Consider the following 23,490-nt stretch of genomic DNA (forward strand, 5'->3'; position numbering starts at 1 on the left):
TGGACCATGCTCTATCCAACACACCTCAGTTGTGATCCTGCAAGTGCCAGTATCTTGTTGCCAGGGCTAAGAATACCACAGAAGCAACAAATATTTCAGACCTGGGGAGAGGCAGAACATCGTGGCTCTCTCACTAGCAAATCTCTCCAACTAAAGAACACCACAGATGGCTTCAAAGGGAGATTCATTCTGCTCTCTGGGAGAAGGCTGGTAGCCAGAAGACAGGACTTTGTAGTTGAGAGATGTGAAACAAGGAAAATGGGGAGGGGACTCACAGGAGGATTATAATACTGTGCATAGATATTATAGGTTCTCAACATGCTATGCACATTCATTAAAGCCTTGTCTACACTGAGCTGTTTTTACTCCTGAGGGAATTCTGCAACACTGTGCAAGTGCAGAATTAATGCCTCCCCACAGAATAATTGATTCATGCACTCCACCCAGGAAACACTCCTGAACAAGGTCTAGTTCAGACATCAGGAGCAGCGTTGGGAGACATGAATCACCACCTCAGGGGCTGTGGCTGGGCATGCAAGACTCTGTCCCGCTTGCATCCTCTCGCAGTGCGCCTAGAGTCAGGGAGGGGCAGGACTGGGGATGTCTTGGCCAGTGGCTCCCATGGTGCACCAGGCTCCAGCTGCTAGTTCCGGCTGGGCAAGGGGACAGGACTTCCTCTTCTGCTGCATGGGTCACACCCACCCCCAGGAACCTCCCTCAGCTGCAGGAAGCTCTGCACACACCCCTGCTGCTTCCAGCACCCATTGCTTCCTAGCCGCAGGGGAGGGATAATTAAATAAGGAGCTGCCACGCCATCCGCCCAACCCCTGTGCATCTGCCACCCTCACACACACACACACACACAGACCTTTTCTCGCCGAGCCCTACCCCCTGTATCCAGACACCACTCCTGCACGCAGACCACCTCCCTGGATCCAGACCCTACCCCTGCTGAGTCTCCCACATCTGAACCCCCACCCAGCCACACCCCACACCTGGACCACCATACTGAGCCCCTCCCTCTTGCTCACTATCACAGTGTGCCCAGAGTTGATGGGTATGGTCCTGGGGTGTTCCTGGGACAGGCCTGTCCCTTGTGCTGTGTCAGGGTGAGGCGCAGCATTACCGCCGCATCCACGTCCCAGGGAGGGGGTGCGGGCTGCAGGATGATCCCCCACCTCCATGCAGCCAGTGGCCTGCACTCTGCACTGCTGTGCTGGAGCCTCCACTCCCATTGCCCTTCTCATCTATTGTCTGCAGCAATTTCAGTTCTAGACCAGTGGCTGTACGGTGACATGTTGAGTACTGCTTAGCTATGCCATTCAGTAAGGTGCCAATCTGGCAAAGCATCAGTTTCAGTGGGGATACTTTATGCACATATTTAAGTGCTGTGTCAGATCATGGCCTAACTTCACTCCTAAGCCCATGTACTGCCCTTTAGGATATGTTTACACAGCAAAGAAAAGCCCATGGCTGGCCTGTGCGAGCCACTTTGGGCTCACAGGCCTTGCCGTGCGGAGCTGTTTCATTGCTGTGTAGACTTCCAGACTGGGGTTGGAGCAGAGGCTCTAGGACAGCGGTTTAGTGGGATCCTAGAGCTCCAGCTCTAGTCTGAGCCCAAATGTCTGCATAGCAATGAAAACAGCCCTGCAGCCTGAGCCCTGAGAGGCCAAGTTGGATGAGCAGACATATCATTAAAGTCTTCTGTGCTTGACATACAAGGAAATATTAGTATTGCCATCTGCTCTGTGGAGTAGGAAAATCTACTGGTCAAAAAACATGTCCTGAATCTTTTTTGTTTTCTGTATTGTTACCTGTCAGCAAGTATATCTATTTTGAAATAAATTACCAAAATAATTGAAAGGGGTGTGATTATATTGTGTTATTTAGAGAAAAAAACATGCAGAATTTTGCAGGATTTTTAGGCGCAGACTTCCCCCAAGAGTATTTTTTGCACAGGTTTAGTGGGGTTTGGTGCAAAACCCCTCGTACAGATTTGCTACACCAAGGTAATGAGTATTGCCACACTGCTGCAAATCACTTTTTACATTAGAATACATGTGTTGCACCAAAGGCATGCACCGGTGCACCAACATCAAAAAGTCTTTGTACTGATAAGTTCTAAACTTCATAACAACATTATATAGATGAGGAAACTGAGGAACAAAAAGTTGAAGTGATTTGCATTAAATATGCAACACTGAAAACTAGCAAAGTGCATGTAATCATGTTCCTTCATTGCTGTAAATAAACAGCAGGCTCTTATCATTGATGCAGAGCAAGCAAACAGAGTTACTCCTTTAGCTCAGGTGGCAGTAGTTTTGGGGTCTGGTGATAAAAGGTCCTGGTTTTCAACACTATCTACAAGAGTGACTATATGCATGAAACCCAAATCCATTACCCATGGCCACCCAGCAAGTCTTTGGCACACACGTAAGGAAAATCAAGAATCCTCCCAACATGTCTCCTCTAACAGCTAGACCATTCTTCCTCTCATGTACAGAGCAGAGTTTTACCCCTTCACTTTCCTGAATTACTTCACAAAAATAATCACATAATTCACCGCATGTGAAGAGGGGGGCTGCCAACTAATTGTGAATAACAGGACTTTATAATAATAAGGTCCAGTTACAGCAGTGTTAGGATTTCAGGAACCTTCTTTCCACAGAAAAAATAAATCCAAACACAATATGTCTAAAACCTGCCCTCAAATACAGTAATGCATGAAGAGAAACACCTCTGCTCACTCAAATCACTCCAGCTGCAATTCAGCATAAGGCCAGCTGTGAATACAAAACAATAGCAAGCTGCTTTAGTCTAATGAACCAAGTGGGGGACATTCACCTTTGTACAGACATGAGAAAATCTCATTTGCTATCCCAAAGCACTGACTCTATGTAATTTCCCAAATACACACCCCACCATCCTGGGACTACCTCCTGGACACTGAATTTACTGATTGTATCACAAGAAAAGCACACATACAAACACACACAAAATATTGGCCATTTGGCATTATCGTAATCATTTACTTTTCCATATCAGATTCCATTCAGAAGAATCCCAGTGATTTATTAAAGTGTCAAGTAAGTGTACAGCATTAACTATAGTTTGCATATCTCACAGCCAATATTTCACCTACCATTGAAATGTATCCACCTCTTGGAATACCGGAAAAGACACTGTATCACACCAATTTAGGAATGAAAATAAGGAATACCATGTCCAGGTAAAACTCCCCCTGCAGTTTAGATAGACAGAATGTAATACCAGAGCTGGAATACTGCCAGAACATCAGCTGAATCCCTTACACTTTCAAAAATTAACTCTTTAATAATCACAAGTGGATAGGACCTTGGTTGTGTGTCTTATTCAAAAGACAATTGTTAAAATAAGTGCACAGATTTTGTTTTATATACTGCAGAGAAGTGAGGGTAATAAAGATTGGAAAAGCACATGTCCGAACCCATAAAGCAACAGGGATTTGGAGGGCTGCAGAAGTTGGCTGGCCACTTTGAAAAGCCTGTGTTCTGGATTCCTAACCCTCAAAGGAGGGTGATGATACAGCAGGATGGAAAGCTAGGGGACACAGAGCTTTAGTTAAACAGGAGTTTGGGGATTTGATTAACCAGGATTCGTACTGTATTAAGCATACAGTAGGTTGCCTGGCAGTCCCCAGCACTTAAATGTTTAGTATCCAAGTACTCAGTGCCAAATCAATACCTCCACACATCGCTGCCTTTGGAGAACATGGAGGAGCGGATGACCTCAGGAGCCATCCAGGCATATGTCCCAGCTGCACTCATTTTGGTGGTTTTATGCCATTCTCTGGCCAAGCCGAAATCCGTGATCTTCAATATCTTGTTGCTCAGGTCTCCGTTTTCCACCTTCTCGAGTATCAATACTGGAGGAAAGGGGAGAAGGGGGAAATGAAACGCATGCACAGTGAGGCTAGGATTTATCCACAAAGATCCCCTCTCACCCCCCAAGAAAAGCCATTTCCCAAATTTAAGTCTTGCCTTGACTTTTAGCTAATCTCTGCTTCTGAATGCTTTACACATTATCTTGCCTTGTAAAAGAGGTCTCAAACTGCTCCCTCAATCTGACAAAATCAAACTGTAATTAATGAGTCCATTCCCACAATTAATAAACATTAATTGCAGTCAAGACATGAAACAAGGATTTCAGAAGCAGAATTGGCCAAATCCTGAAATCCTTGCTCAGTTTTTAATCAGTCCTTACTAGAACACAATTCAGGATATAAGGTTATAGCATCATATATGCACTTCTAGGATGCTGGAGACATGTGGCCTTTGGTTTTTAATGCATCAGGATATCCAAGGTATAGGTAAATAGGACATAAGAACCATTTGGCGTACTGTGTACTGTTATTCTATATAAACAATCCTCTGGTAAAGGGAAGTGAACCACTGTAACTTCTAGAAATCCAAAAAAGGGGAGATGCCTTGTATATAATTTCCTAATTAATCCTTTCTGAGCAAAGCAACTATCACATCTTTCTCACATACTGCTTAAAAGGAGAACAACCCCATAAGGGTGGATGTATACTTATATTTAAAAATACATTAAAGTGAAAATGGCCATTCGATAAACTCATCTTCAGGTCAGGATTTTCAAAAGTCGCAGTGATTTTGTGTGCCCGATTTGACCCACCTTAAAAGGGCTTGATTTTCAGAGAATGGATGCTCAGCACTTCCTGAAAATCAGGCTCCTTTAAACTGCCTCAGTTGGGAACACCAAAATTGAGGCACCCAAAAAATCACTAGGCACTTTTGTAAATCTTGGCCAAGTGAGTAAGTTGCATGTGATGTGTCACAGTGGAGTGCAGGGAGGGAAGAGGGTTGAGGCAGGAGCAAAGAGAAACATAAGTAGTAACAAGACTGCTACCAGTTAAACTGAGCAAACAGATGAAATGTGTTAATGGTATTACAGTTCTACTCCAGTATGAAATCAAATTGAAATCCGCCTTGGCCATTATCTATGGACAGGGCTCAGAGTGTGCAGAATCCAGACATGGATGTATACTCTAGATTCTTAACTTTTTAAAAATTTACAAGTCTAGTTCTTATGGTAGCAACAAAAAACTTAAAGCCAACCAAATGTAAACCAACATAATGTTGTCTTTCCAAGTCTGCAGACAGCCTGAAATAGCTTAAACAGCTGTCTGAACCACTTCATTCATCTTAATGAGTTAACACTGAAATTTAAAGATGACAGTTTAAGTGAAACCGTTAAATGCTGACATTGCTGATAATTTTAGCACAAAAATCCAGCTAGTGTGATTATTCTACAATTCAAGACCCCCTTCAACAGCTTCCTAGGTGTCAACTGGACACTTTCTCATGTGCCAAAACCTTCATCTTCTATTCTAGCAACTTTTAAGATGTAATTATGCATTGTCTGCACAAAAATCTGTAATATATTTAAAACAAATGGTACGAACAGCAAAAACTACATTGGATTTAATATAAAAAATGAGCACCACAGGGGCTATTGTACTAATTTTATTAATCATTTTCTTATTTAACTTTACAGCACCTCCTTTTTTATTTTTAATAAAGCTGCCACCGTTCCTAGTCTGTTGCAACATGATACAGCAATAAAAGGAGTCTTTGCCACAGAATTAATGTGAGTTTACCATAGAGTACAAGAATCCTATAAGCATGATGCCTGTTTCTCCATTGCTTTGCACCTTATGCTGTCATTTACACCACTATAAAGTGAATGCAAAGTGGATTTAAAACACTACCATTCAGCTTTAGTAACACTTTAATGTTAAATGTCCAAGTTTTCTTAGGAGCTAAATATGTAATACTTAAGTCTGTGTTATAGAAAAAGATAGGAGAGAGGCTAGAATAAGATTCAAGGAAATAGGCAGGCATATACAGTAACTTTACATCCAAATGCAAACCCTGTAAAAGAAGGAGCACAACCACCAAATGACCTACCTGTAACTATAGCACATGAGCAGCAGTATCATTAACAATAACTATATTCAATGGTGTCACGGTTCCTCCCCCACTCTGAACTCTAGGGTACAGATGTGGGGACCTGCATGAAAAACCTCCTAAGCTTATCTTTACCAGCTTAGGTCAAAACTTCCCCAAGGTACAAAATATTACCCCCGTTATCCTTGGACTGGCCGCTACCACCACCAAACTAATACTGGTTACTGGGGAAGAGCTGTTTGGATGCGTCCTTCCCCCCAAAATACTTCCCAAAACCTTGCACCCCACTTCCTGGACAAGGTTTGGTAAAAAGCCTCACCAATTTGCCTAGGTGACTACAGACCCAGACCCTTGGATCTTAAGAACAATGAACAATCCTCCCAACACTTGCACCCCCCCTTTCCTGGGAAATGTTGGATAAAAAACCTCACCAATTTGCATAGGTGACCACAGACCCAAACCCTTGGATCTGAGAACAATGAAAAAGCATTCAGTGTTTTACAAGAAGACTTTTAATAAAAAATAGAAGTAAATAGAAATAAAGAAATCCCCCCTGTAAAATCAGGATGGTAGATATCTTACAGGGTAATTAGATTCAAAAACATAGAGAACCCCTCTAGGCAAAACCTTAAGTTACAAAAAAGATACACAGACAGAAATAGTTATTCTATTCAGCACAATTCTTTTCTCAGCCATTTAAAGAAATCATAATCTAACACATACCTAGCTAGATTACTTACTAAAAGTTCTAAGACTCCATTCCTGTTCTGTCCCCGGCCAAGACGACTACAGACAGACACAGACCCTTTGTTTCTCTCCCTCCTCCCAGCTTTTGAAAGTATCTTGTCTCCTCATTGGTCATTTTGGTCAGGTGCCAGCGAGGTTACCTTTAGCTTCTTAACCCTTTACAGGTGAGAGGAGCTTTCCCCTGGCCAGGAGGGATTTCAAAGGGGTTTACCCTTCCCTTTATATTTATGACACGCCCCCCAAATCTCAGCTAGGGTGAAACACTGGCTGGGATTTCTTCCTGGAGCTCTAGGAAAACAGAGTTAATAAGACACATGCATCTCTAAATATACTACCAAGTACATAAAGACTAACAATATTTTCCACATCTCAAGGACGATTTTAACCAGTTGATTCTGGGAAACTTTCACGGGAGAGTGCATCAGCCACTTTGTTAGAAGCTCCTGAGATGTGTTGGATGTCGAAATCAAAATCTTGGAGAGCTAAACTCCACCGAAGAAGTTTTTTGTTAGTTTCTTTGACGGTGTGAAGCCACTTTAGTGCAGCATGGTCGGTTTGCAGGTGGAAACGCCGTCCCCAAACATATGGGCGTAGCTTTTCCAGAGCGTAGACAATGGCATAACATTCTTTTTCAGTGACTGACCAGTTGCTTTCCCTCTCAGACAGTTTTTTGCTGAGAAACACTACAGGGTGGAATTCTTGATCAGGTCCTTTCTGCATTAAAACTGCTCCCACACCACGCTCGGATGCATCTGTGGTTACTAGGAACGGTTTGTCAAAGTCTGGGGCCCTTAGTACAGGGTCAGACATGAGTGTCGCTTTAAGCTTGTTAAAGGCCTTCTGACACTTTCCGGTCCACTGAACAGCATTTGGCTGATTCTTTTTGGTTAGGTCTGTCAGTGGGGCAGCGATTTGGCTGTAGTGCGGTACAAATCGTCTGTAATAACCGGCCAAGCCTAAGAAGGATTGAACCTGTTTCTTTGACTTTGGGACAGGCCACTTTTGGATAGCATCCACTTTGGCCTGTAGGGGCTGATAGTTCCTTGACCCACCTGGTGTCCAAGGTAAGTCACTCTGTTTAGGCCTATTTGACACTTCTTAGCCTTAACAGTTAGTCCTGCCTCCCTTATGCGCTCAAGGACTTTGTGTAGATGTTCCAGGTGGTCTGCCCAGGAATCCGAAAATATGGCCACATCGTCAAGGTAGGCGACTGCATATTCTCCTAATCCCGCTAGGAGACCATCTACAAGTCTTTGGAAAGTGGCGGGTGCATTTCGCAGCCCGAAAGGGAGTACATTAAATTCATACAGCCCGAGATGTGTGATGAAGGCTGACCTTTCCTTGGCAGATTCATCTAGCGGTACCTGCCAGTACCCCTTGGTTAAGTCCAAGGTAGAGATGAACTGGGCCCGTCCCAGTTTCTCTAATAGTTCATCAGTGCGTGGCATTGGATAGTTGTCTGGGCGAGTTACAGCATTTAGCTTACGGTAGTCCACGCAAAAACGTATTTCCCCATCTGGTTTGGGAACTAGAACCACTGGAGATGCCCATGCACTTTCAGAGGGGCGGATTACACCCATCTGTAACATATCCTGGATCTCCCGTTCTATAGCAGTTTTAGCTTGAGGAGACACCCGGTAAGGGTGGACCCTAATTGGGTGAGCATTACCTGTGTCAATGGAGTGGTATGCCCGTTCAGTCAGTCCTGGGGTGGCTGAGAACGTTGGCGCGTAGCTAGTGCACAGCTCCTGGATCTGCTGTCGCTGCATACGCCCAAGGGTCATGGAGAGGTTCACCTCTTCCACACCACCAGCACATTTCCCTTCGTAATAGACACCTTCAGGCCACTCAGCGTCGTCTCCTCCCTGGGCTGTAAACTGACAAACCTTTAATTCTCTGGAATAAAAGGGCTTTAGAGAATTAATATGATACACCTTAGGCTTTCGGTTGGAGGTGGGGAATGCTATGAGATAATTAACAGCTCCCAGGCGCTCCTGGACCACGAATGGCCCTTCCCACGATGCTTCCATTTTATGGGCCTGGAGCGCCTTTAAGACCATGACCTGGTCTCCTACTTTGAAGGAACGCTCTCTGGCATGTTTATCATACCAGGCTTTTTGCTCTTTTTGAGCATCCTGTAAGTTTTCTCTAGCAAGGGCTAAAGAGGTTCGGAGGGTGTTTTGTAGGTTGGTTACAAAGTCCAGAATGTTAGTTCCTGGAGAAGGTGTAAATCCCTCCCATTGCTGCTTCACCAACTGCAATGGCCCCTTCACCTCACGGCCATATACAAGTTCAACTGGGGAAAACCCTAAACTGGGATGTGGTACAGCTCTGTAGGCAAAGAGCAACTGCTGCAATACTAGGTCCCAATCATTGGAGTGCTCATTTACGAATTTACGTATCATGGCCCCCAAAGTTCCATTAAACTTCTCCACCATGCCATTTGTTTGATGATGGTAAGGAGTGGCAACCAAGTGATTTACCCCATGAGCTTCCCAAAGGTTTTTCATAGTTCCTGCCAGGAAATTAGTCCCTGCATCTGTGAGGATGTCGGAGGGCCAACCTACCCTGGCAAAAATGTCTGCTAGTGCCTGGCACACACTTTTAGCCCTGGTGTTGCTTAGAGCTACTGCTTCTGGCCATCGGGTGGCAAAATCCATGAAAGTCAGTATGTACTGCTTTCCTCTGGGTGTCTTTTTCGGAAAAGGACCCAGAATATCCACAGCTACTCGCTGAAATGGAACTTCAATGATGGGGAGTGGCTGGAGAGGAGCTTTGACCTGGTCTTGGGGTTTTCCCACTCTTTGGCACACCTCACAAGACTGGACATAGGTAGAAACATCCTTGCCCATTCCCTCCCAGTGGAATGACCCCCCCAAACGGTCTTTGGTCCTGTTCACCCCAGCATGGCCACTAGGGTGATCATGGGCTAAGCTCAAGAGCTTGGCCCGGTATTTAGTGGGAACTACCAACTGTCTCTGAGGATGCCAGTCTTCCTGGTGTCCCCCAGAAAGTTTCCTTGTATAAAAGTCCTCTTTCTACAACAAACCTGGATCGATTAGAAGACCTGAGAGGCGGTGGGTTGCTCTGTGCCGCCGTCCACGCTCTCTGGAGGCTTTCATCTGCTTCCTGTTCGGTCTGGAACTGTTCCCTTGATGCTGGAGACATCAGTTCCTCATTGGATTGGGGACATAGGCTTGGTCCCTCTGGAAGCGATATAGAGGATGGAGCTGCTTCTGTTGACTGTGAACCGCTCTCCGCTGGTGCACTATGTTGGGATTCAGGCTCCGGCTGAGCCTCTTGGGTAGGGTTATCGGCTGCTGCCAGTTCAGGTTCAGTGGGGCCCTCTGGTGTTGAGGTTGCAAGTACTGGATTCAGTGCTGACACGGGGTCTGGTGTTGGTTGTTCGGCTGGTTCCGGTTCTGGGACTGGTTCCGTCTGGGTCTCTGGGACTGGATCCACTACTGCTGTTGCAGACATTGGCCTGGGGTCCGGGTCCATCACCTCTGACCGGGCCCTGATAGAAGTTTCCGGAACAGAGCTAGGCCTCACGGCTTGTTTAGCCTGGCTGCGGGTGACCGTTCCCACCCTCTTGGCCTGCTTCACGTGATTGGCCAAGTCTTCCCCCAACAGCATGGGGATGGGATAATCATCATAGACTGCAAAAGTCCACATTCCTGACCAGCCCTTGTACTGGACAGGCAACTTGGCTGTAGGCAAATTGAAAGAGTTGGACTTGAAGGGTTGAATCGTCACTTGGATCTCTGGGTTGATTAAATTGGGGTCCACTAAGAAAGCATGGATAGCTGACACTTGTGCTCCGGTGTCCCTCCACGCGGTGACCTTCTTCCCGCCCACACTCACAGTTTCCCTCCGCTCCAAGGGTATCTGGGAGGTATCTGGGCCTGTGGACCTCTGGTGTGATTCCGGTGCAATGAACTGTAATCTGTTGGGGTTCTTGGGGCAGTTGGCCTTTACATGCCCCAGCTCGTTACATTTAAAACATCGTCCAGCTGACGGGTCACCGGGGCGAGGTGGGTTGCTGGAGAACGGGGTGGTGGGACGATAAGGGGTCTGGAGGGTTCTTTGGGAGGTAGGTGGGGCTTTGGGCGGCCCCCGGTAATAGGGTGTGGTCTGGGGTGGTCCCTTCTGGTCTCCGCTCCAACTGCGACCAGTTTTCTTCTTCTCTGCCACCTCCACCCATCTGGCTCCAATCTCTCCTGCCTCGATTAGTTTTGGGTTTCCCATCTAGGATGTATCTTTCTATTTCCTCAGGAACACCCTCTAAAAATTGTTCCATTTGCATTAGGAAGGGCAAATTTACTGGAGATTCAACACTTGCTCCTGATATCCAGGCATCCCAATGTTTCACAATGTGGTAGGCATGTCGGGTAAATGACATGTCTGGTTTCCACCTTAGGGCTCGGAACCTCTGACGAGACTGCTCGGGTGTTATCCCCATTCTGACTCTCGCCTTGGATTTAAACAGTTCATACTTGTTCATATGTTCTTTAGGCATTTCAGCTGCCACCTCAGCTAAGGGTCCACTGAGCTGCGGCCTCAGCTCTACCATGTATTGGTCAGTAGAGATGTTGTACCCAAGGCAGGCCCTTTCGAAGTTTTCTAAGAAGGCCTCAGTATCATCACCTGCCTTGTAGGTGGGGAACTTTCTGGGATGGGAAGTGGTACCTGGAGAAGGATTGCTAGGGTTTGTTGGTATATTCTGCTGGGCCTTTATCCTCTCCATCTCCTCCACATGCTTCCTTGCCTCCATTTCCCTCTTGTGGGCAGCCTCCTGTACCTCCTTCTCCAGCCGCATGAGTTCTATTTGTCTTTCATGTTCCCTTTGTTTTTCCTCAGCCTGAAATTTGGCTAATTCCAGCTGTAGTCGAGCCGAGGATTTGGCCATTCTAACCTCTCTGTTTTTAACTAACTTTACACCCGAGGTTTAGAAATAAACAAAACTTGGCTGTAAAATTTTGCTGTGCTGGAATAGAATACCTATTCTCTGATAGTGATGGTCAGCCTACAGAAAAAGACAATTCCCTTGTCTCTGCTCTGGGCCCAAATTAAAGCAAAAAACCTCCAACTACTTGGAAACCTGCTTACCCAGCCCAAAGAAAAAAAAAATTTCTTTTCAAACCTGTGCTCCTTGTAAAACAAAAAAAAAATCAAAATCCTAAAAAAAACCCCTGCCACTTTTGTCTCCAGGCAAATGGGTAGAGCACACACCCCCTATTTACTTTTAGGAAGAAAAGAAAAAAAAAAAAACCTCTGGGTTGGAAGACTGAATTTCCCTGCAGGAGTTAAGTACCCTGCCTCCAGGCAAAGAAAACCTGCAATTCACAAGATAATCCCCTTTTGTTTCTGCTTGGCCACAAAGCAGAGAAAAAACAATCTGCTTTCAGTTTCAACTGCTTCCTTTCCAAAGGAAAAAAAAATTATTTTTTAAAATCTGTATTTCTAGTTCAAAAAATCTCAACTGGATCTCAAAATGATTTCAGGTTAATCCCACCACTGTGCCACCATGTCACGGTTCCTCCCCCACTCTGAACTCTAGGGTACAGATGTGGGGACCTGCATGAAAAACCTCCTAAGCTTATCTTTACCAGCTTAGGTCAAAACTTCCCCAAGGTACAAAATATTACCCCCGTTATCCTTGGACTGGCCGCTACCACCACCAAACTAATACTGGTTACTGGGGAAGAGCTGTTTGGACGCGTCCTTCCCCCCAAAATACTTCCCAAAACCTTGCACCCCACTTCCTGGACAAGGTTTGGTAAAAAGCCTCACCAATTTGCCTAGGTGACTACAGACCCAGACCCTTGGATCTTAAGAACAATGAACAATCCTCCCAACACTTGCACCCCCCCTTTCCTGGGAAATGTTGGATAAAAAACCTCACCAATTTGCATAGGTGACCACAGACCCAAACCCTTGGATCTGAGAACAATGAAAAAGCATTCAGTGTTTTACAAGAAGACTTTTAATAAAAAAATAGAAGTAAATAGAAATAAAGAAATCCCCCCTGTAAAATCAGGATGGTAGATATCTTACAGGGTAATTAGATTCAAAAACAGAGAACCCCTCTAGGCAAAACCTTAAGTTACAAAAAAGATACACAGACAGAAATAGTTATTCTATTCAGCACAATTCTTTTCTCAGCCATTTAAAGAAATCATAATCTAACACATACCTAGCTAGATTACTTACTAAAAGTTCTAAGACTCCATTCCTGTTCTGTCCCCGGCCAAGACGACTACAGACAGACACAGACCCTTTGTTTCTCTCCCTCCTCCCAGCTTTTGAAAGTATCTTGTCTCCTCATTGGTCATTTTGGTCAGGTGCCAGCGAGGTTACCTTTAGCTTCTTAACCCTTTACAGGTGAGAGGAGCTTCCCCCTGGCCAGGAGGGATTTCAAAGGGGTTTACCCTTCCCTTTATATTTATGACAAATGGAATGGTGCATAGGAGGAGTGCTGGGTTTGTATTACTTAGGATTCACTGCATATGAGATTTTTTTTGTTCTTGACCCAGAACAAGTATTCATTTATACAACTTTATCAGCCCCAAAAAAGGGCACATTTTTGTCCTGCCATTTTTTTTTTGCACGCTTTAGAATCCCTTCACCTGTGTGGGATTGGTTGGCTCAAGAAGTTAGTAATGGGATATTGTGCCTTATATGGCTCCTGTAGACTACAGGTTTATACAGAATGAGGTTGTGATTACTTTTCAGTCAGAACCAATCAGACAGCTTTTCATTTATGTAGGACAAATAAATTGGAGCTCTCAATCTAATTCCAGTAGATACGTGTCCATACAAAAAGTCTTTGCACACAATCCCAGAATGGCAGACTAAGAGCCATGAAGAATGGCTTCTCAGGGAGGGGGCATTAGTTCAGGGTTGAGACATGGTGGCCAGACAGCATGGAAAGCAGAATTTCTAAACCTTATGAAGGCAACAGTAACTTGTGCGGTGTAACTTGTCAGCTGGGGAAAATATGACGGCCATTTCCTCCAACAGCCGGATCAACAGAAGCCACATTTACTGTATGGGGGGGCGGGGGGGAATCAGACTTTTAAATGTATAGTCACAGGGCATCTGTATTATGACTGAAGCCTAGGAAAACCATACTTGGGAGAATTTAAGATTTCCACACCACCACCAAGTGGGACTGGTGTGGTTCTCCAGGCTTGAGGGCTGCACACAGCAGCCAGTCTATAAATCACTATGGGTGGGGAACTGTGTGTTCAGTTTAGCCTGCTCTCCCAGTCCAACAGTAAAGGCAGCTTACAAGGCCATCTGCAATTGGTGGGAGGCATACTTACTGCCAATCAAGCACCAGGAATAAGCTCCCTCCAAGTGCATTGAAAGTCATGGCATTAGCACACAAACAGGCTAAAACCCCCTACAAACTGCTTCTGTATTATTAGCAGACACCATGGTTAGAGGTAGAGCATCAACACTCTGGCTCTTTGGAGCTACTCATTACTCCAATCAAGCATAGATTCATCAATTAATAGTGCATTCTCCACAAACTGGTCCAGCTCCAGAGCAGAGATCAAGGCAATCCTAGTAATCAAAGAGACATTTCAGACCTCAGCCTAAAAACACAGCTCTTTTCTGAAGACAGGAAAAACTTCCTTTCATATTCCACAGAGATACAAGAAGTCTCAACTTCTAGGTTGATATTCGTTTGGGAAAATAGTGTGTTAAGTATCAAGTGCTTGGGTTGGGTGGAGAAGGCCTTCAATTATTCGAAAATTTAAATTTAACGGGGGTGCTTAACCTCATTGACTTTCTCCCATACGAATACAACAGAAACTCCGGCAAAAGCAATTCTGCTAAAAGTAACTTTTCAAGCACCCTAAGCCACAGGCGCCCCTTCACCATTTAAGAAATCTTCAGATTTGTTTGGGAGTTTTTTGGTTGATTTTATTTGTGGCACTTTCCTCCAGTTCCCAGAAGTACCCAATCCTGGCTAATTGCTACCAAAAAAAGACACTGATGGAGGAACAGCCGAGTTAGTCTGTATTCGCAAAAAGAAAAGGAGTACTAGTGGCACTTAGAGACTAACCAATTTATTTGAGCATAAGCTTTCGTGAGCTACAGCTCAAAAGCTTATGCTCAAATAAATTGGTTAGTCTCTAAGGTGCCACTAGTACTCCTTTTCTTTTTGATGGAGGAAGGTAGCTTGGAGATGGAATTTTGCCTGCTGCCTAGCTAACTAAATGAATACACACATCTTCTATTGCTTCTCTGCTCAATTCAGTGACTCGGAGCAAGGAAGAGATCCTAAACTGAACTGTAAAAAGGTTTTGAGGACAGTCAGGAATCAAAATTTCCATTTTGCAGGAAATTCTGACTTTAAAAAAAAAAAAAAAAACACTGTTCCAACTGAACAAAAAAGCCAAAATTTTGAGATTTAACACACACACACACACACACACACACACCCCCTCAGATTTCTGATTCAGGACCATCAAAACTCTCATTTCAACTTTTTCCAATTTGATTCATTTTGTTTAGACTTTTATAATATTTGTCGGATGATATATTAGATTTTTATGCATCTTATAGTTAATATAATATAAAAGTCAAAGCAAAACATTGACTCCCCCCCAAATTTGTGTCAAAGATTGATATTTATGTGAAACATTTCAATTTTGACAAAAGTGCATTTTTCTACAAAATGTTGTTCAGTTCAAGTTTTTTTGACCAGCTCTGGTTGTGGGTAATGGGAGCCAGAGGATGACCACCTCATTTTCGGTACTTTAGAAAGTTCTTGAATCAATAAAAATAACGGACAGGGTGGGAGGTGATGAACTTGAAATTCCCTCCATAAAGTCGCCTTACTAATTGTAATGATGCTGGTTCTGGTGGGACCCAACTGAGAGTGCCAATTCAGGACAAATTGCTTAAAGCAGGGCAGTTACAGCCCAAGGCTGGGGTTTCTATGCACACCAAGGCAAACCAACCCAGCCAAACAGAGAAGGTTTTACCACTGGCTAACCCATAAGTCATACAAGCAATTCCCTTAGACACTCCAGTTTCCCAGTATCACCACCACTTCCACTCGTTATGGGGACAAATGGTTATGAAAACCAATACCCCAGTAAAAGAAAAGAGGTTCTCTCAACCCCAAAGGACCAAGCCCCAGACGCAGGTCAATATACAAATCAGATCTTGCCCACAAATCATGCTGTTGCCAATCCTTTAGAATCTAAAATCTGAAGATTTATTCATAAAAGGAAAAAGATACAGATGAGAGCTAGAATTGGTTAAATGGAATAAATTACATACAGTAATGGCAACTGGTTCCGGCTTGTAGCAGTGATAGAATAAACTGCAAGTTCAAATAAAAGTATCTGGAGTACATCCACAGCTGGGATGGGTCATTCAGTCCTTTGTTCAAAGCTTCAGTTTGTAGCAAAGTCCCTCCAGAGGTCAGAAGCAGGACTGAAGACAAGATGGAGATCAGGCAGCTGCCTTTTATAGTCTCTTCCAGGTGTAAGAACACCTCTTTGTTCTTACTATGGAAAATTACCACAAAATGGAGTTTGGAGTCATATGGGTGAGTCACATGTCCATGCATGACTTAGTTCTTTACAGGTGGCAGCCATTGCCTGCATGCCATCTTGAACGTCCCCAGAAAGACTTGTGGATTGGAGTCTCCCGAGGTCTATTGTCAGTTAAGTGTTTCTTGATTGGGCACTTAAACTTGCAAATTCCTTTCTCAAGAAGCTGACCAAATGCTTTACTAAGGCATCCAATGAAGTGAGCTGTAGCTCACGAAAGCTTATGCTCAAATAAATTTGTTAGTCTCTAAGGTGCCACAAGTACTCCTTTTCTTTTTAAGGCTACTTAGAATCAAAACACATTGAGATACAAGTACATAACCAATATTCATAAATTCAACTACAAAAATGGTACACACACACAGATAGCATAATCATAATTAGCAAATCATAACCTTTCCATAGATACCTTACACAACAACCTTTGTAGAATATTTGCTGCAAATATATAACAGTGGTTGCAATAATGATTTATAAGGTTCCAGGTTATGTCAGTAATGTCACACTAATGCCACTGAATGCCCCATTTCCTCCATGCTTATATTCTTAAGAGGAGAGAAAGGAAAGGCTGGAGCCCTAATAAAGTACTGCCTGGCTCCCTCACACCGAGCTTCATTGAAGGAGCACTAGCTAACACGCAGCTGAACAGGACTAAAACTTCCCTCTCTTATCTCTGCTGCGTATGGGAGTAGAGCAAAGCTACTCCCTGGTGTGGAGCTAAGAATGTATAATCCATCTCCCTGAGAATGGAAATACATGTTGCTGGAGCCACAATCTGCAGCACAGCAAAGCAACTGAGGCATTCTCAGAGAGGCTTATCCTTGGTGCCCCTGAGCAGTGCCCAGCTCCCAGCTGACCTAAGCTGAGGGACAGAAGCCCTACCAGCTAGATAATCACCACCCTACCAGCTGGATAATCTATGTATTTATTCTTCTGGGAAGAAAGTTCCCAGAGAATAAATACATAGATCCCTTATGAACTCCTGGAGTGCATCTTCTATCTGGTTCATTTTTATGGCATATACCATTTCTAGCTCCCTCGTAAAAGCTCAACCCAGAACAATCAAACTGAACTTAAAATGTGAAACCAGTTATACCTGGGTCTCAAAATAGAACTGAAGTGGATTTCTGAAGAGGAAAATAAAATTGATTTGGCAAGTGCTGTTGCAAAGCTCTGCAGAAAGGTATGACGCTCCCTTGCAGCTGCTGGAAGCAGAACAACTGTCAGGCTCTTTGGAAGGAGGATCATATCCCTGTGTCTGTGATTAACAGGTCTCGTTCACCACATCGCAGCAAGGGAAAGGTAAGAGACATTTTTAGGGTCCGCAGTCCATCCTGGGCAAGAGATCATCTAAATCTGGTTGCTTAATTTACAGTGTGTTCAGAAAGTTAGCTTTCTTTGTATTAAGGTCTAACAAAAGAATTTGTGCTCACTTATATTTATTTAAGTCCTTGTTTCACATACAGACTAAGCCAATGAGACACAGTCCCATGACAAAGTCCACAGAGGAAGACCATGTAAAAGCGGACATTATAAATTCCCCATTTATATATTTAAGTCATTGGACTACACTCTTTCCTCACTAGAACTGCTGTGCTTCATGCTACTGCAGCCCAAGCTTGAATCATTGATTTTTACCATGCATCCCCCTCTTCTTATAATAGCTAGTCACATTTCACAGAGCAGTGTCATAGGTCCATCCATCTCTTAATAGCACTAGTCGGTATGCTCAAGATAGAACCTATAGCAAGGTGAGCCAGCTGAAGTGAGATCCAGAAGAAACTGCTTTGCCTGCACAGGGGAAGCTTTATTTTCTTACGTGTTGTCTAGTAAAACTATGGGGGAAGTATAGGAATAGGGCACCCATACAACCCATCCTCCCCCAAACCCATCCGTTAACAGGAAAATTTACTTCCTGCAGGTCTATTAATTCAGCAGGATGAAAAAGAAAAATGAGGGCAGGGGTCAAGGTGTAAACGTCTTTTAAAGTGTCACTCCCATCTTTAAAAAAGGAACTGGTTGGCAGCCAAGATGCAGGGCCTGGTCTTCAACTACACTGCGCACAAGGAGGGCTGATTCAGCAGGAACATCCAGACTGTTAGCTTGTTAGTCATCAATCACTGCTAGCCTGCTCTAACCTGGTCTATGCAAAAATCTATTCCTGTGCGTACAGACAGTACCACTTCCCTTCCCCTCCCCGCCCTGCACAGTGGAAAAGATAAACTGTAGACATGCAAATATGGGTGGTGAAGTGGATTAAATATTAATTACAAATAAAAATACATGAAAAGAACATTAAGGTCACAGAGTAAGATTTTTTGGATGTAATTTGTTAGGTTTTTACAAAAGCAAACTGAAAAGCCCCCAGAAAATTTCATCATGTGAAATATATGGACACCCACATGGGTCATGAGCAGAGTTCGAATCCTTCTATCCACAGCCCATCGCTCTTCCACTTGAGCAGAGTATTTGATAGTAGGTTTGTCATCCTCTGTGAGCCAGCCACTAGAGGAGGACAACAATGCTTTGGTAGGTTTCAGAGTAGCAGCCATGTTAGTCTGTATTTGCAAAAAGAAAAGGAGTACTTGTGGCACCTTAGAGACTAACAAATTTATTTGAGCATAAGCTTTCGTGAGCTACAGCTCACTTCATCGGATTTGTTAGTCTCTAAGGTGCCACAAGTACACCTTTTCTTTTTGTGAATGCTTTGGTAGTGGGTTTCACAGCTATTTGCTGACACTGGGATCTTGAGTTCCATTCTGGGTTCTAAAGGAGGGTGTTCCAGTGACAAGATCCTTTTGCTCACGTTCCCTGCAAACCTGACACCATCAGTCCCTGTCCCTATCCCATCTCCATTCTAATCTTGTTTACTCTCTCACCCGTCTCCTTGTCTGCCACCCACAATTCCCATCTCCTTGTCCTATTCACAAACTCCACACCAAGGCAGTCCCAGTCTCCAGCCTGCCAGGCTCCTCATCCCAGTCACAGTCTACCGCCCCTCCTCATACTCATTAGGTCCAGTTTCCTCCTCCTGGGTCCTCAATTTCATTCTTCCCACCCCTCCCCCAGCTCTTTGTCCCAATCTATTCCCCATCCCCTGGTCCAGCTCAACACCTCTGAGGTTAAGTCAGGCAAAGTCCTTCTTATCCCTGGATTGAGCAAGCACAGTGGCTCTGTGGGACTGGCATCTGCACAGTTCAGACAGCACAAAGGAACTGAGGGCCTGGAGTGGAGATGTAGTCTTCAGAGAATTTTGCTGCCCAACTCCACATTCTACAAACAACATTCTTGTAGCCTACCAGCACACAAATATTGACTACCAAAAAGGAACAGGAGAAAAATTGGTGCTTGGCTCTTGATTCTCATTCTGTCATTATACAATCCAAAAATAATTTTTAAAAAAGCAAGAACTGGAGCACAGGGTGGGGAGTCAGGAAATTGTGGTTCTGTCAAAAATTTCCTGTATGTCCCTGATCAACTTGCTTACCTTCTTGGTATCTTAGCCTTCCATCTATAGAAACAGAAAGATGGGTGTAGAGTGCTTGGAGATTTGGGGACAAATGGAAACATCAACTATTACAAAAATATCTTGGTTCAGTGTCAGTGAGTCAGTGCTAAATGGTGGTAGGAAGTAACAGTTGTCCAAGTTACTGAACAATAAATTGTTAATTTTCTATACACAAAGTATCAGTCTTCCCCGCATCATTCCTGGTTATTTAAAAAGGTAATTCTAATTCCACCTTTTCTTACCCATATTGATCACAACCAAGAAAATTCCCACTGAATTTAGACTTCCTTATTTAAAGGCCTGATCCTGCCAGGTGCCAAGCACTGAACTCCCAGTGAAGTCAACAGGAGCTGAAGGCACCCAACAGCGTACAGGGCCACACAGAGCACAGCCCTGGGCCTTACAGACTCAATAACTGATTTAGAGTTAATACCCCTTTACCCAGGAAGCCCAAAAGATCTTCTGTACATTTTGAGTATAGGGTTTTCAGCTGATGAATAGCTACTTTGCAGAGTATTTGAAAACTTCCACTTTAGAAGTAGTGGACTCAGTTTGACAACTTTTGCTTTTAACCTTCTGCCTTCCAAGGTAATGCAGGATAACAGACTTCTTCCACACCCATTAAAGCACATGGGATGGGATGAGATGGGTGGGGTGGAAACAGATCTGCAGGAAGAGACAGCTTGGACATCAGAAATTCTCCAGCACTATCACCACAGTGCACATTCTTTCTGCATGACCAGGTTTCAGGTTGCTGATACACAAGGGAGATTGCAAGTAAGTATTTGCCACACAAAACAATCTTACAAGTATAAAAATCCCATTAATTTAGGAATAGGTAAAAATAATGGAAGTAAGTTGTTTGAAGAGTTTAATTGTTCAATTTTTGCCACATCCTCTCACTATCCTGTAAATTTTAAGCTACTTTTTTTTTAAAGTGTAAGTTAATCATTTTTGCCATTCCAAGGGAAGCTACCAAAATGGAAGCCAACTGTTACCTGAGCTGTGCAGAAAGTTATGTCCAAGCCCACAATAGTGGCTGGAGGTTGGAAGTCATTGCTTCACACCCCATTCACCTTACTGATGTAAACTAATTCAAACTGTATGTGATAACTTTAAAATAAATTAATGCAAAAACAAAACAAAAAAAACAATTACGGCAGAAGGCCTAGTTCTCAAACAAGCAACATCATTTTTGCTATTTGCGAACAATTACTCTGAATGTACATGCTAGATACTTACATGCACAACTAGTAAATTATAGCCATACTTGGACTTTTGTATGAATGTAAATTTACACAACTGTGCATACATTTATATGTACAACTCCATGCTTACTTTTTCAGAAAGCAGGCCCTTAATGCAGCCAGATTACACATGTACACAACATATAAGAATATAACGACATTCACAGTGTGGAAGATTGTTCAAATGTAAGAAGGCATTGTGAGACTGATGGAGAAGAAACTAACATTCACTGAAGTATAATCTATTAAATTTATATTCTAGTATGCATAAAATAGCAATATAAGAGCTACAGAAGGACTAAGTTCCATTTTTAATAGTACAAAGTTGTTAAGGAGCACGTTCACCAACAGCCTTCACTAATAATTTCCAAACTGTGTTTAACCCTTGCAATTATAACACTCTTTCACAGCTATGTTGATAAACAAGGAATAAGATTACCACAATAAGAATTTGGTTTGGGAATATCCTTATTTCTACAGGTTTCAGAGTAGCAGCCGTGTTAGTCTGTATTCGCAAAAAGAAAAGGAGGACTTGTGGCACCTTAGAGACTAACCAATTTATTTGAGCATAAGCTTTCGTGCATCCGATGAAGTGAGCTGTAGCTCACGAAAGCTTATGCTCTAATAAACTGGTTAGTCTCTAAGGTGCCACAAGTCCTCCTTTTCTTATTTCTACAATAATTGTGGTGTGTGTGTGTGTGTGTGTGTGTGTGTGTGTGTGTGTGGTGTGTGTATATATATATTAGTGGCAGCCAAAGTGACAGGAAGAGCAATGAGTTGTGCATGAGGCACTCTGTTGCTATGGTAATGCAGGCCATTATAAAAAACTAAACCGACACTCTGGAGGTGTTACACATGTACAGGAGTGAATGCAGAGGAGCAAGTGGCAATATGTGCATTCTGCTATGGAAAGTGTTACATCTGCTGCAGACAGAGAAGGAAGTAATAACTGCTCTTCAATCATTCCATATTAACTGGTAGCTTTAGAAAGGTTTCCCTCTTTTTTTGGCCTTCTAGTCTCCTTCCCATCATGCTCTGAATTGCAATGCAGAGTACTTACAAGTTGTTCATGGATCAGAAACACTGGTAACACTTTGAGCTTGAACACAGGGATACTTCAATTTGGGCATAGCCATTCAGGCCTTACCAGCTACTCAAGATGGTACAGGGCATTACTGGACAGAGCAGGAGGCCTCCAGACTTGGAAGTGTGGCTGTTCCATATGGAGAGTGGTGGGGAGGGAGAGACTCCCTCCCCTCCTAGCCACTATGCATAAAGTTTTATTGGATGTTAGATGTGTTCAGAGTAGGTTTGGTGGATGGGGGATCACGGCAAGTGGAAAGGGACCTCAACAGCTGGATGAACTCCTGTAATAGCAGGGAAGTCTCAAAAGAAAAGTTATTAGTCCAGGTGCAGGGAGAAGAAACAGGCTTTTAAGGAAAAAACCACTTTTCTTTGCTCCTATATCCTCTTCATACACTTCTACTGGAGCTGGAAACCTGATATTTCAGCCACCACCAGTGGGCATTTAAAACACCACCTAGAAGCATGAGGCAGGCTTTCTACTATCAGTCACAAGGCCAGCCTCATCACTTGCAAAGCCAAAAGTCTTTGGAGAGGAAGATCAGATAGAAAATTGCATATCCACTTCACAATTATCTCACTGCCTTGACCAGGCAGGGAAATGGGCACAGCAAGAAAGGGTTCAAACCACACTGACCTACTGCCAGTAAGAAGGAAGAGGCCAGCAGAAAGGTGGAAGATTGTTCCTCATCTGATTGCCAGAGCAATGCTGGAAGGCAGCATAACGTGGTGAAGTGCTGCCTCTTTTTCTAGTCCCACTTCTTAAGGAAGACATGGCGTCTTCCTGTGAGCAAGAATCCTGAATGGGGCCTCAAAGCAGCCCCTTGCCTTGTCCATGCTGAAAGCTGTGCATAGCTTCTTGCAAAGACAGAGTGAAGAAAGGAGGGAGCATCCCAAATTGATTATTCAGAGTAAAACACCTTGTCATTAGCATCTTCCCCACCCTTATGTGCAGTTTCCATCCCACAAAATACAGAACTAACTGCCGGTCATGGTAGCACCTCCTGGTTTGGGTGGCTTCAGCTCCTTCTAGTGGCCTTATAGTTGGCAGCTCTGAATTAATTCATAGTGCACTATAAAATTTATGCCCAATAAATTTGTTAGTCTCTAAGGTCCCACAAGTACTCCTTGTTCTTTTTATAAAAAAACTGAAGACTAAATTATATTTTCCGACTTTGAGGTGGAAAAGCTCACTGACAAAGCACCTTATCAAAACAGCTAATCCGATTGTAAGCACCCTTGTTTTCACCCAGGGTCACTCTGTTTCTGAGTACATCGCACTACTGCTAAATTTACTAACCACTGAAGATCTGCTCTGTAAAGTGTTGCATTAACCCTATCAGATGCCATCTGTCACG

General features: G+C 43.6%; 1 protein-coding gene across 1 annotated transcript in view; it reads right to left on the reverse strand.

The window, feature by feature from the left end:
* The window catches only part of MAP3K9 (mitogen-activated protein kinase kinase kinase 9), a 90,317-nt gene that overhangs the window by 47,030 nt on the left and 19,797 nt on the right, over window positions 1-23,490 (reverse strand). The window contains exon 3 of the mRNA XM_073348505.2: window positions 3,724-3,904. Coding sequence (XP_073204606.1) covers window positions 3,724-3,904 — 181 coding nt within the window. The remainder of the gene's footprint in view (window positions 1-3,723; window positions 3,905-23,490) is intronic.

Source organism: Lepidochelys kempii, chromosome 6 (genome assembly GCF_965140285.1).
Source record: "Lepidochelys kempii isolate rLepKem1 chromosome 6, rLepKem1.hap1, whole genome shotgun sequence".
Taxonomy (NCBI): domain Eukaryota; kingdom Metazoa; phylum Chordata; order Testudines; family Cheloniidae; genus Lepidochelys; species Lepidochelys kempii.